Raw genomic sequence first — 11,096 nt, 5'->3', positions numbered from 1 at the left:
AGTCTTCCTCCTCGTTGAGAGTGGGGCGCATCTTGATGAACCCTTGAGCCCTCATTACACCTTCGCTATCTCATCAGTCCCCTTCCATCTTAGTCGCGGGTGGCATGGCATAGTAGACTTCTGCTCCCAACGAAGAGTTGCCATTGATTGTCGGGGGAAAATACTCGACCTCAGCATTCCGAAATATGACTCACGAGCTAAACCAGCATGTAGCATCATCCAGATGTCTCAAGTCGGCGCCTCCGATGACCCGGCCGCAGCAGTCGCGGCGTCCCGCTCCGACGGGAAGACCCATCTCCTGTTGTGCGCCAGCGGCTCGGTCGCCACCATCAAAATTCCCAACATCATCAAGGCCCTCGGCCATCACAAGAACCTCGCCATCAGAGTCATCCTTACGGCCTCGGCAACGGAGTTCCTGAACGGTTCGACCGCAGAACAGCCCTCGCTTGCCGCAATAAGAGCGCTTCCTAACGTGGAAGGTATACACTTGGATGCGGATGAGTGGGTGCAGCCCTGGCGGCGCGGTGCGTCGATTCTGCACATTGAGTTGCGACGATGTAAGCCAAGGGTCTGGCCGGGAGTTTAACTTGCTTCTTTTCTCATTAACTTGTACTTCTTGTTTACTAGGGGCCGATTTGATGCTCGTCGCTCCGCTTTCGGCAAATACATTGGCCAAAGTAGTCAACGGCTTCTCGGATAACCTCTTGGTGAGCTTTCCATCATGATTTTCATCATGCGCTCTTCCCCCTCGTGCTAAATGCTTCCGCAGACGAGCGTCATCCGGGCATGGGATGCAGACGGACTCATCGATGGCCGGAAGAAGAAGATCCTCGTAGCTACCGCGATGAACTCGGCCATGTATGCGCATCCCATCACGGCGAAGCAAGTCAAGGTGCTGGAAGAGGAGTGGTCGTGGTTTGAGGTGTTAAGACCGATCGAGAAGACACTCGCGTGCGGGGATACTGGGAGTGGTGCGATGATGTCGTGGGAGGATATAGTTAAGGTGACGGAAACGAGGCTTGGGCTGTAAACTGTGTCACTTTTGTGTGCATATCGCCATTGCCAGAGGGCAGTTGGATCAGGTTGGCCCCTGGTAGATTCGCGTCTGAAGTATGGCTGACTCTACACACATTGCCAGTTGCCTTCTTGGCTCACTTGTTCAATAAAATATGAAATAGAATAGAAAGAGAAGTCAGGGCACCATGTGTGAGAGCAGCTTACAGCGGGGATGGACGATGCCCATGATTACGAACAGGTTGGTTCAGAACGCCCCGCAGCTACAGTATTTTCACCGCCACTGAGTGTGAGTTCCGATTGACCGGTGGCTCTACATGAGGAAATTCGATTTGACGCCGTCTTCTACGGTAGCAATGCCCTCAGCAGACTCTGAATCTGTTCTTAGATGCTTTTGGCAGGCGCCGAGTCAATAATGTCCATTCTGTGAGCGGGAACTTTGCGTGTGCCACGAATGTGTATACTGTAGAATCGTGTTATTGGTGCTTCTAAGCTGCCTGCCTTGGGTCCCGTTCCCTGAGGGTCCAGGTTGCGTGACGTTGGGAGGCGACGGGGCCTAGGTAAGAAAAAGAGATGGGTGGCATACTCCATGTGAAAATGAGATGACAGGGCATGAAATCGATAAGATGAGTTTGAGCTGAGAGATGACATTTGCCGTGCATTGATTGGCGCTCGGTACAGCCCACATGGGGTGCGACTTCGGTGATCTCGGTGAGCCAATGCCCAAGCTCCTTCACCGAGGACCACACGCTGGATTACATCACCCATTCCGCGATCCCATGACATTTTCGCATTTCTCATCAACTGCTCCCCTGTTGACCACTCCTCCCACACACCACCCCACAGCCCAAAATGTTCTCAAGGACGTTCCTCCGCTCAGTAAGTTCGAAAACCGTCCAACCCAAAGTCTCAAGGGTCCCATGCGGGCGAGACTGCCAAACTCAACATCGCAATCGCTAAACGACCCTGTACTCTCGCAGAACTTCGCAAGGCAAGCCGTCCGGCCGGCCGCGCGCCCGATCGCCTTCCGGGCCCCTCTCCCCTTCCTCACCCAGCACCGCCTCATCTCCGACGAGACGAAGCAGGCGATTGAGAACGCCGTTGGCTCCGCGCCCGTCGTGCTCTTCATGAAGGGAACCCCCGAGACCCCCCAGTGCGGCTTCTCTCGCGCCTCGATCCAGATCCTCGGCCTCCAGGGCGTCGACCCCTCCAAGTTTGCCGCCTTCAACGTCCTGGCCGACCCCGAGCTGCGTCAAGGTATGCGACACACATATACACATACTGGACTTGTTAATGGAACGAAGAGCTGACTTTTATGTGACAGGCATCAAGGAGTTTTCTGACTGGCCCACGATCCCCCAACTCTACGTCGACAAGGAGTTTGTCGGCGGCTGCGACATCCTCGTCTCCATGCACCAGAACGGCGAGCTGGCCAAGCTTCTCGAGGAGAAGAAGGTCCTTGCCGAGGTCGAGGGCGAGAAGAAGGAGTAAGAGAAGGGGAAGCTAGATGTCCAATGCTAGAAAGCGTTGGGACTGTACAACTGTATCATACCAAAGGAAAGGCAAGCCATGCGTGGGTCGTGGTCGGAGGAAATAGAGTGGTATTTATTGGCAAAGACCCAAAAAAATTTTAATCCTTTACCCTTTTTGCAAAGCCGAAAATCACATTGAACAGATGACCATAGGAGTTCTGCGAAGAACGCCCCCACATGCAATCAAATGAAGCCATCACGGACCGAAAACCACCACAGCCAAGCAGCAAACTCCGATAGTAGAGCCTCGTTTCACCCATGAATACAATTTCTTTTACTCGACCAAAAATTAAAAAGACAAAATAATTCTGTTCGACGCACAATCCCGAAGGACCCCGCGCTACCCGAGCCTGTCGTACACAAGGTGATAGGGGGACTCGAACCTCGGTGGTATGGTAGTATTTGTGATTCCCTATATGCGGCTAACCAGCTTTTACCAACTAGACCAACTGGTGAGGAAGGTCTGCATTATCGCTGAACTTGTGATGGGAGATCTCTCTTTTTTTTAGGGGCATATACCTTTGAGCAAGTTTGGGCAGGAAGGTGCTGGTGGCTTTGGGTTGGATGTGGCGGCGATCGTGCCTTCCCTTGATCCATGGTTGCCTTCACGCCCATTTCCCCTCCAGGTTCCCACGCCACGGCCAAAAAATATTCAACCTATGACATACCTTGGGAAACTCCCAGCACCTCACAGCGCCGGGAACGCCGCACCGTCACCACGCGGGTCACTTCCCGCAGACCAAACGCCCGTTCCCTCGACCGGATCGATGGTGTGTCTGATGATCTGCCCGCGGCCAAACGTTCCCCTCTCGGAGCCGGTGATGACCTCGACCTTGTGTCCGAGCTTCCGCAGACCCTCCACCGTCTCCTCCGGCATGCCCTCCTCCACGCTGACCGTCCAGTCAAAGTCGGCGTCCCTCTCGGGCAGGCCCGCGACGATGCACACGCGCGGCGCGTCGAGCGTCTGCTGCGGCGTGAGGCCTGCGACTAGCTGGCCAAGGAGGACCTGCACGTGGCCCTGGGGTTGCATGAACCCGCCCATGACGCCAAAAGCGCTGTGCAGAGACCCGTCGGCCGCGTTCGTTACCATACCGGGGATGATTGTGTGGTAAGGGCGCTTCCGCGGCTCCAGCCTGTTGGGATGGTCCGCGTCGAGGCTAAAGTTGGCGCCGCGGTTCTGCAGCGTGAAGCCGCAGCCCTTTGGGATGATGCAGGTGCCGAAGCCGCCGTAGTTGCTGTTGATAAAGGACGCGGCATTGCCGTGCGCGTCCGAGACGGAGAAGTAGACGGTGTCGCTGCTCTGGAGGGCCGGGGAGACGTGCTTGGGGGGTTCCCCGACGTGGAGCTTCTGCATGGCTTGGTTGGGGTCGAACAGCTTGGCGCGGGCGGCCGAATACTCGCGCGAGATGAGGCCGGCCGAGGGCACGGAGACGACGTTGGGGTCCGTGACGTACCAGCTCGCGTCGGTGAAGCCGAGGCGGAGGGCCTCGATGATGGCGTGGAGGTAGGGCGCCGTGTTGTGGTCCTCTGCGGACCAGGCGGGGACGACGCCCGAGTCTTGGAGTTCTTGGATGATGCCGAGGGCCATGAGGGCGACGATCCCCTGGCCGTTGGGCGGGTGCTCCCAGACTTCGACGGCGCCGTCGCCGCCGTCGTCATTGGCCCCCTTCTTGAGGGCCGGCTTGAATTTGAGTGAGATTGGGTCGACAGGTTCGCTTCCCAGCTCGAGGTGATGAGCTAAATCCTCAAGCTCCAGGTGGCCACCGAGATCCTTGACGACCTTGACGAGCTCCTCGGCGATGCGCCCCGTGTAGAAGCCCTTCTTGCCCTCCTTTGCGAGGGTACGGAAGGTTTGGGCCAGGGTGGGGTTCTTCATGATCTCGCCGGGGTTGGGCGCTCGCACGCCGTCTGCCGCTTTGGGGTCCTTCTTCAGCATCTCTGCGAAGTTGGGAGAGGCCTCTCTGATCAGGTGCTCTGCCGTGTTCCACTACATTGAAGGGTTTCAGCCAATCTCATCTCAACAAACCGACAGAGGAAGACATAAGGCAATGAAAAGAAGAAAAAAAAAGTTGAGAACGTACGTAGTGGCTCGTCAGCTCCGAGACGGGGAATCCTGTCTCTCCGAGCTCGATGGCAGGGGAAAGCACCCGCTCAAGGGAGACGTTGCCGCTGCCGAAGCGCTCGATGGTGTCGACCCAGCCCGAGGCGGCACCGGGGACGGTCACGGCGTGGACGCTTTTCATGGGAATCTTGCCCGACGCGCCCTCCTTGATGCCGAGGTCCTTGCGGATGGTCTCCAGAGTGGACTTTTGGGCCGAGCGACCGGAGCCGTTCATGGCTGATACCTTTTTGGTGGCGGCGTCGTAGAAGAGGATGAACATGTCGCCGCCGATGCCCGTGGAGCATGGCTCTGTCATGTTCAGTCCGGCCGCTGGAAACAGGGTACGGTCATTAGCAATCCGAATCCATTTCACATGATGATCACTCATTTCGAGGAAACATTGGGTTCATAGACGACTAACCAACTGCGACGGCGGCGTCCTGATCACTTGCTGTTAGTCTTCATCACAGACATATTGGCTCAGGAGAATGAGGTGGACGTACTGCGGCATTGCCGCCGGCATGAAGGATCTCAATGCCACATTTTGCGGCCAATGGCTGCGTACAAGATACGATTCCCTTTGTGCTGTGGACGACACTCCGTCGGCTGGCGAACTTTACAAACTCGCTTGCTTGCGCCGAGTGGAGGGACCTGCTGGTGAGGGGCATGGTGAGTCGCGCGCGCGGGTGCGGGGTTACCGAGCGCGATAACCGATAAAGTAGAGAGGTGATGATGAGATGGCGGGGGAAAGGTCCTTTGGAGCGTAGCCAAACTGATGAGATAAATGCGATTCTATCTCAATCTTTAAAGAAGCGAATGATTGCACGAGATCCTCTGAAAATGTAGATTGCGTCATTCAAAAGGGCGTGAGGTGCAGCGAACTCGGAGAGTGGGATGTGTAGAACAGACAGATAGCCGCCCACCCCCAGGCCCGGGTCCAGGTTTTCGGGAAATCTAGCCGACGAAGAGGGAACACGTTGAGTGGTGGTTTAGTCGACGGGGGATAATATGCCGGCAGTCGGGGAGCAGTCAATAATAGGATAGGCCCAGGTTACGGATGAATATATGATGATCCTGTACGTAATGCCTAGGTGCCTCGCGTTGGGGTGGTTACCGAGAGAGGTAGGTCGATAAGTGACGGTGGCACGTAGCAGGATGTGGATTGGGGGACTGGCGCTAGTGGAGTTTGTTCTTCGCATGAGAAGCCCCGGGGTAGATGCCGAGAGAGACAGGGAGACGCGAGCGCCTCAGTGACAGTCTGCCAGATGAGTAGTGCGTTAGTTAGTTCAAGTGTGTGCGAGTGAGAGCGAATTTGGATGTCGTCAACGGGCGCGTAGGAGCCTTGAGGGATGATTAGATTTTTAGAAGAAAGTCTGTTTGTTCAAGTGACATGTTGCACGTCCTCCGTCACCTTGGCCTAGATGGAATGGCAGTTGAGAGACAGAGGGGTATATAAGGCAAGCCATAATTGGATTTATTGGGACAAGTTGGGTACACACGAGGAACTGTCCCGCGTGGTAGGACAATGTTAAGGTAGGCCTTTGCAGGGAAGGGGGCCCTTTGGAGTTTGCGGCCTGAAAGAAAAAAGACCCCGAAACGACAATCTTCAGCACTGTTGTTCTCACTGTAACGCCGTACCCGCGGCCGCTGCCGGACAAAAGGTCCGAAACTCGGGGATTGTTTCAACGGCACCAGTGTGGCATTGTAGCACGGTCGAAAAGGATACGGTGAAAAAGGTGGCGGCAGTTGTAGTAGAGCAGCCTTGGGAAAGTCTAGAATGGGAAATTGGAATTGTAATTATTTTTGGACGTTCCCATCCTGTCCCAGCAACCGACTTGGATTCGTCGTCCCATGTTCTCGGTTCGTCTTCCTAGTTATGCTCTCGCGTCCAGTTCTCATGACCCAATCCAGCATTGCCTCTTCCGTCACACACCAAAGTGAGCCAAACAGGCGGCTCATCCCGTCGGCTGTGAAGTCTATAACTGCGAACTGACACCCCGAAACGTGGGTCTGATCCGAATTCACGATTGTGAGCGTGGCCAAGCCGGATTTTAGACTCCGTGCCTAGAAAACTTGAACCCCTTAGTCAAGATTTGAGAAAGATGACCCGTCCTTCTAGAACGGAGTTAGAAGTAAGCAATCCGGGATGAGCGCAGGGATGAGAGCTTGAATCCGCATCAGCCGGCTCTTCTGCATCCAACTCAATTAAGACCTCTTCCCCTCTCAAAAGAAGGGCGAAAGAAGAAAAGGACAGCGTTTCTGTGACTACCCATTGGTAGAATGTATATGCCATGAAAGTGTTTCAGCATTTGTAGTTTTTTCGAGCTGCGCTTGTCGCATCCGATCCGGCCTTCTTCACTCTGGGCTGCAGATGTCGCTTGGTTGTCAAGATGATTGGGCAATCACATGCTTCTGTCCTCAACTGACCTTGCAATATAAGCGTGTGAGGCCATCGAGATCAAGCATTGCTTTTCAGGCTCTCGCGCACCGCCAAGCCTCGATATTCTTTGACGACGTATCTCCAGCATACTTGCAGATTCTGAAACTGCACTTTAGTAAATATATATCATTGTAGTCATTTTTGATTGACACCGCTCGTTCGATTAATGTTGTCGCACAGTCGCGGCCTGCGTAGGTGTCCGATCTGCGATTGGTTCAACAGCTTAAGTGATAAGGGACACCGGCGATGCCCTTCGACGCAACTCCAGGAAGCCTGAAACAGAAAGATCCTTTGGAGTTACACACGGATACATAGACTGCTACCCACATACCTTTAGGAATCGTTCTCTGAGCGCTCTCAGCTCATTGTCAGCTCATTGTCGTCCGACTAGCACTCGCAGTTTGAACCCTCAAGATAATAGTGCCAAAGGGCCGGCTGGTCTTATTCCACTTTTTTCCAATATCTTGCAAGCTTCATTGACTGGATGCACCTTGACTTGAGATTGTGTCTTCCAATTATGAGTCGGTGCAGCTTGCGTCTCTAGCCCCAATGTCCCAATTTGCTCCTTAGTTACGAAGATCATTGGGGCAGTCTGAATAGGCTTGGCCGCCAGCGACTCTATGGTACACACGTCCTCAGCAGGCAACACGATTCTAGAGACCATGGATCTGAGCCTCGGGTTAAGGACATAAAGCCGTGGGAGGCCGTCGACTTGACTGTCGGAGGCAGCAAAGCCGCTCGCCTCCGGGCATCTTCGCTGGTGTCGAATGTGTTGGCCTCATCTTGACGATGAACGATGTCGGAGCCGCGGTGGAAGACATGCCTAAAGCCATCTCTTCCTCCAGCGAAAAGTTACATCTAGATTGTTTTGTCAAAGTCGGCCGGAATGATCCTGGTAGCAAAGGCTTACGAGATTGGGACTTCCAATCTTCTAGCCGGGCTATTGACAGTTGCAGTTGCTGCGCCATGTTAAATCAGGTAACTAGTTCTGAGGTGTCTTCTCAGAGGAGGCAGGAATTTGATCTATTGGAGAGACTGACTTCCATGATTTAAAACTCGGTTTTTTGAACCATAAACACGAACCATGTCGACAAACTGAAACCCGACTGCTCATATCTTGAACCGGAAACCATGCGCCGCCGCCTCTCCCGGCGCAGCATTGATAGCCCCCTCGACGTGCTCTCCCCTCTCCAACTTGCGATTCAACCCGACCAAAACGAACCTCAACACCGTCGCCGCGCAGACTGCCACAAAGCAGGCGACGCAATTGTGTATAAACGCCGCCGTGTATTGGGGGCTGTCCTTCTTGGGGTACAGGTAACTGGCGTAAATACTACTGCAGTTGCTGACGGCGTTGATAAAGGCCAGCGCGGCGGCCCTCTTGGCGGGAGGGCGCGGCAGAGTGTTGCTGATCCAGGCCAGCGCCGTGGTGTAGCCGGTGTAGACGCCCGGGACGAGGAGCATCATGGCGACGTAGCGCGGGGCGGTCGCGTGGGTGGCGGCGCCGAGGATGAAGGCCGCCATGGCGACGCAGAGGGGCACGACGATGTGGAAGTAGCGCTCGCCCGTGCGGTCGGCGTGCCAGGCGTTGATGCAGGTCGTGATGACGCAGAGGACGTAGGGCGGGCAGGTCAGGAGGAGGGAGATGACCGAGTTGTAGCCCAGGGTCTGGACGACGGTGGGGAAGAAGTTTGTGATGGATGCCGAGGCGACGATGCAGAAGATGAGGACCAACTTGGATAAAGTATGTCAGTGCATGGTGAGTGGTGTAATGAGGGGGAGAAGTATCCTTTACCAGAATCCACGTCTTGACATCCTCCAGCGCCGTCTTGAACCCGTGCCAAAACGTCTGCTCCCCGCTGTTCTTCCAGTCGTCCTCGCCAATGTCCTCCTCGAGTCGCCATACCGCGAGCGCAGTCTCCTCCTCAGTCAGCCACGCCGTCGTCCTAGGAAAGTTGGGCAGGACGAAGAAGGCCGCGAAGGCGATGGCGACGGTCACGACGCCCTCGATGAGGAAAAGCCACTGCCAAGCGCCGAGCCCCCGCGCGCCGTCCATGTTGCCCGTGATGCCCGCCGAGATGAGCCCGGAGAAGGCGCCCGAGATGAGGGAGCCGGTGTACAGGATCGTCGTGCGCAGGCCGAGCTCCTCGCGCGTGTACCAGCAGGAGAGGTAGTAGAGGCAGCCGGGGAAGTAGGCCGCCTCGACGAAGCCTAGGACGAAGCGGATCACGAGGAGGCCGGCGTAGTTGCGGCATGCTGCTGTGGAGGCGGATATGACGCCCCAGATGATCATCTAGAAGCCCGCATGGTCAGCGATTATGACGGATCTTTGAATGTTGGTTGAGGTGAATTGAATGGATGTTCACACTTACGCATGTTGGTAGGTATAGCGCAGGCTTTCCAATCTTGTTGAGGAAAAGGTTCGAGGGCACCTGCATGAGAAGGTACCCGACGAACAAGATGCTCACAGCCGTCTGGAACTGATTCGAGTTGGGGTCGAGATTGAGATCTCTTTCCAAGCCCGCCAGACGCGCCGCAGCGATGTTATTTCTGTCAATATAGTTCCTTTTCAACCCATAGGTCAGCAGTCTATCTCGATAAGAACTCGCGAAGCGCATCATTTGCGATAAGGAGGATAAAACCCCCTCAGTGCAACTCACAGAATATACATCACGACAATCATGGGCAGCAGACGGATGTCCACCTTGCGCTTCAGCTTCTTCTCGAGTTCGAGGCGGTACTCGTACGACATGGCGGCTACGATGGGCGGCGGTTGCAGACCGCGCCGCTCGGCATCGGCCTCGACCGAGAGCTTTGGCGGATCTTCCAGGTCGCCAGCGCGGTGCTCACGATGTAGCGAGGTGTGGTCCACCTCGGACTGCTTCCCGTCTGCCATGTTGTCTACACCCGCCCGTGATTGCTGTGCTGTGCCGAAAAAAATGTCTATGGAAGCCGAGTCGGGTTATAAGCCCTTGTGGGAACTGGGCAATCGCCTGCACGGATCAAGTGCTATCGGCTATATGGTAACGTCGACTTGGTGGCGCTGGGTACGTCTGATATCAACTTCGTTTCCCAGCAAGTAGTTGAGTGATGCAGATACAATCATGGAAGCGGACCAGCTTCTTTTTAACTCCGCGTCCCCCCAAGCTGTGGCACATGGCTTCCCGCATCGGAATTAGGAGAGAGTGCTCGCATGGGTGGTTTCGTCCCAGCTTTTCCCCAAGTCGGGATAATCACCGTCCACCCCTCCTTGGGGTTACATATTCCCAGCCATTCACAATTTAGGAGCGGCAATGCTGCTTCCTGACTTGAGTGATGAAGATCCTTCCATTAGCACTCCTAGCTCCCCTTTAATCAAGACCCTCCCCCCCGCATCCCCAAAACAAGACCAGCGCGGTAGTCGATGACAGCTGATTGATGATACCGACCTCTTGCGTATGAAGCTGTAGCAAAGCAATTCATTCTGGACAGTAAAATAGTTTAAAACTAAATAATTGGTGCACTTAAAAAGACCGGTAAACTGGGGGGGGGGGGGGGGGGGGGGGCGGGTAGAGTGTAGTTTATGCAGACACAGCTCTGGGGGAGAGGGGGGAAGAAAAAATAGTTATTTAGGGGAATAAAATTTAGTAAAATAAAAGAAGGGGGGAGAGAAAAAAGGGGGGGGGGGGGGGGGGGGGGGGGGGGGGGGGAGGCAAGAAAATCTGCAAAGATGCTACCGAAGCCTTGCCCAACTACTCGGCAACGATCACTCATTGCCTTTTTACATCATTCCACACGCTTGCTAGACCCAAGACCTTATCGTTCTCGCGTTCGGAATAAATGTCTAGAAACAGAAAAGACAATAGCCCCTTTTAAGCTTGAAAAACGGCTCGTTCGTCTCTCCCCCTCCCACAGACGGAAAAGCGTCACGTATCCAATCAATGACCACCCAAAATCCGGGGTCGGAGGCGATGATGCGGGGGAACTGGGGGAGGGGGGTTGAGACACATGGCCTGGGTTGAGCGGAGTA

The 11,096-nt window shown here is 55.0% G+C and overlaps 4 protein-coding genes across 4 annotated transcripts; 2 read left to right on the top strand and 2 right to left on the bottom strand.

The window, feature by feature from the left end:
• Nucleotides 1–223: 223 nt before the first annotated feature.
• Nucleotides 224–1,030, top strand: CORC01_06828 (flavoprotein; the record flags this gene model as incomplete). The annotated part of the gene is made up of 3 exons (XM_022618467.1): nucleotides 224–557; nucleotides 628–707; nucleotides 770–1,030. 3 exons carry the CDS (start codon nucleotides 224–226, stop codon nucleotides 1,028–1,030), a joined length of 675 nt encoding a protein of 224 aa, XP_022475117.1.
• Nucleotides 1,031–1,866: 836 nt separating this feature from the next.
• CORC01_06827 (glutaredoxin) lies at nucleotides 1,867–2,505 on the top strand (the record flags this gene model as incomplete). The annotated part of the gene is made up of 3 exons (XM_022618466.1): nucleotides 1,867–1,893; nucleotides 1,995–2,271; nucleotides 2,339–2,505. The coding sequence occupies 3 exons, from the start codon at nucleotides 1,867–1,869 to the stop codon at nucleotides 2,503–2,505; spliced, it is 471 nt and encodes a 156-aa protein (XP_022475116.1).
• Nucleotides 2,506–3,234: 729 nt separating this feature from the next.
• CORC01_06826 (gamma-glutamyltranspeptidase) lies at nucleotides 3,235–5,315 on the bottom strand (the record flags this gene model as incomplete). Its single annotated transcript, XM_022618465.1, has 4 exons — nucleotides 3,235–4,533; nucleotides 4,628–4,977; nucleotides 5,069–5,087; nucleotides 5,151–5,315. 4 exons carry the CDS (start codon nucleotides 5,313–5,315, stop codon nucleotides 3,235–3,237), a joined length of 1,833 nt encoding a protein of 610 aa, XP_022475115.1.
• Nucleotides 5,316–8,197: 2,882 nt separating this feature from the next.
• On the bottom strand, nucleotides 8,198–9,983 carry CORC01_06825 (pantothenate transporter liz1; the record flags this gene model as incomplete). Its single annotated transcript, XM_022618464.1, has 4 exons — nucleotides 8,198–8,821; nucleotides 8,883–9,380; nucleotides 9,460–9,652; nucleotides 9,748–9,983. The coding sequence occupies 4 exons, from the start codon at nucleotides 9,981–9,983 to the stop codon at nucleotides 8,198–8,200; spliced, it is 1,551 nt and encodes a 516-aa protein (XP_022475114.1).
• Nucleotides 9,984–11,096: the final 1,113 nt, after the last annotated feature.

Source organism: Colletotrichum orchidophilum, assembly GCF_001831195.1.
Source record: "Colletotrichum orchidophilum strain IMI 309357 chromosome Unknown Scaffold_52.1, whole genome shotgun sequence".
Taxonomy (NCBI): Eukaryota; Fungi; Ascomycota; class Sordariomycetes; order Glomerellales; family Glomerellaceae; genus Colletotrichum; species Colletotrichum orchidophilum.
The sequence above is the reverse complement of the archived record's forward strand: the minus strand, read 5'-3'. Positions and strand labels throughout refer to the sequence as shown.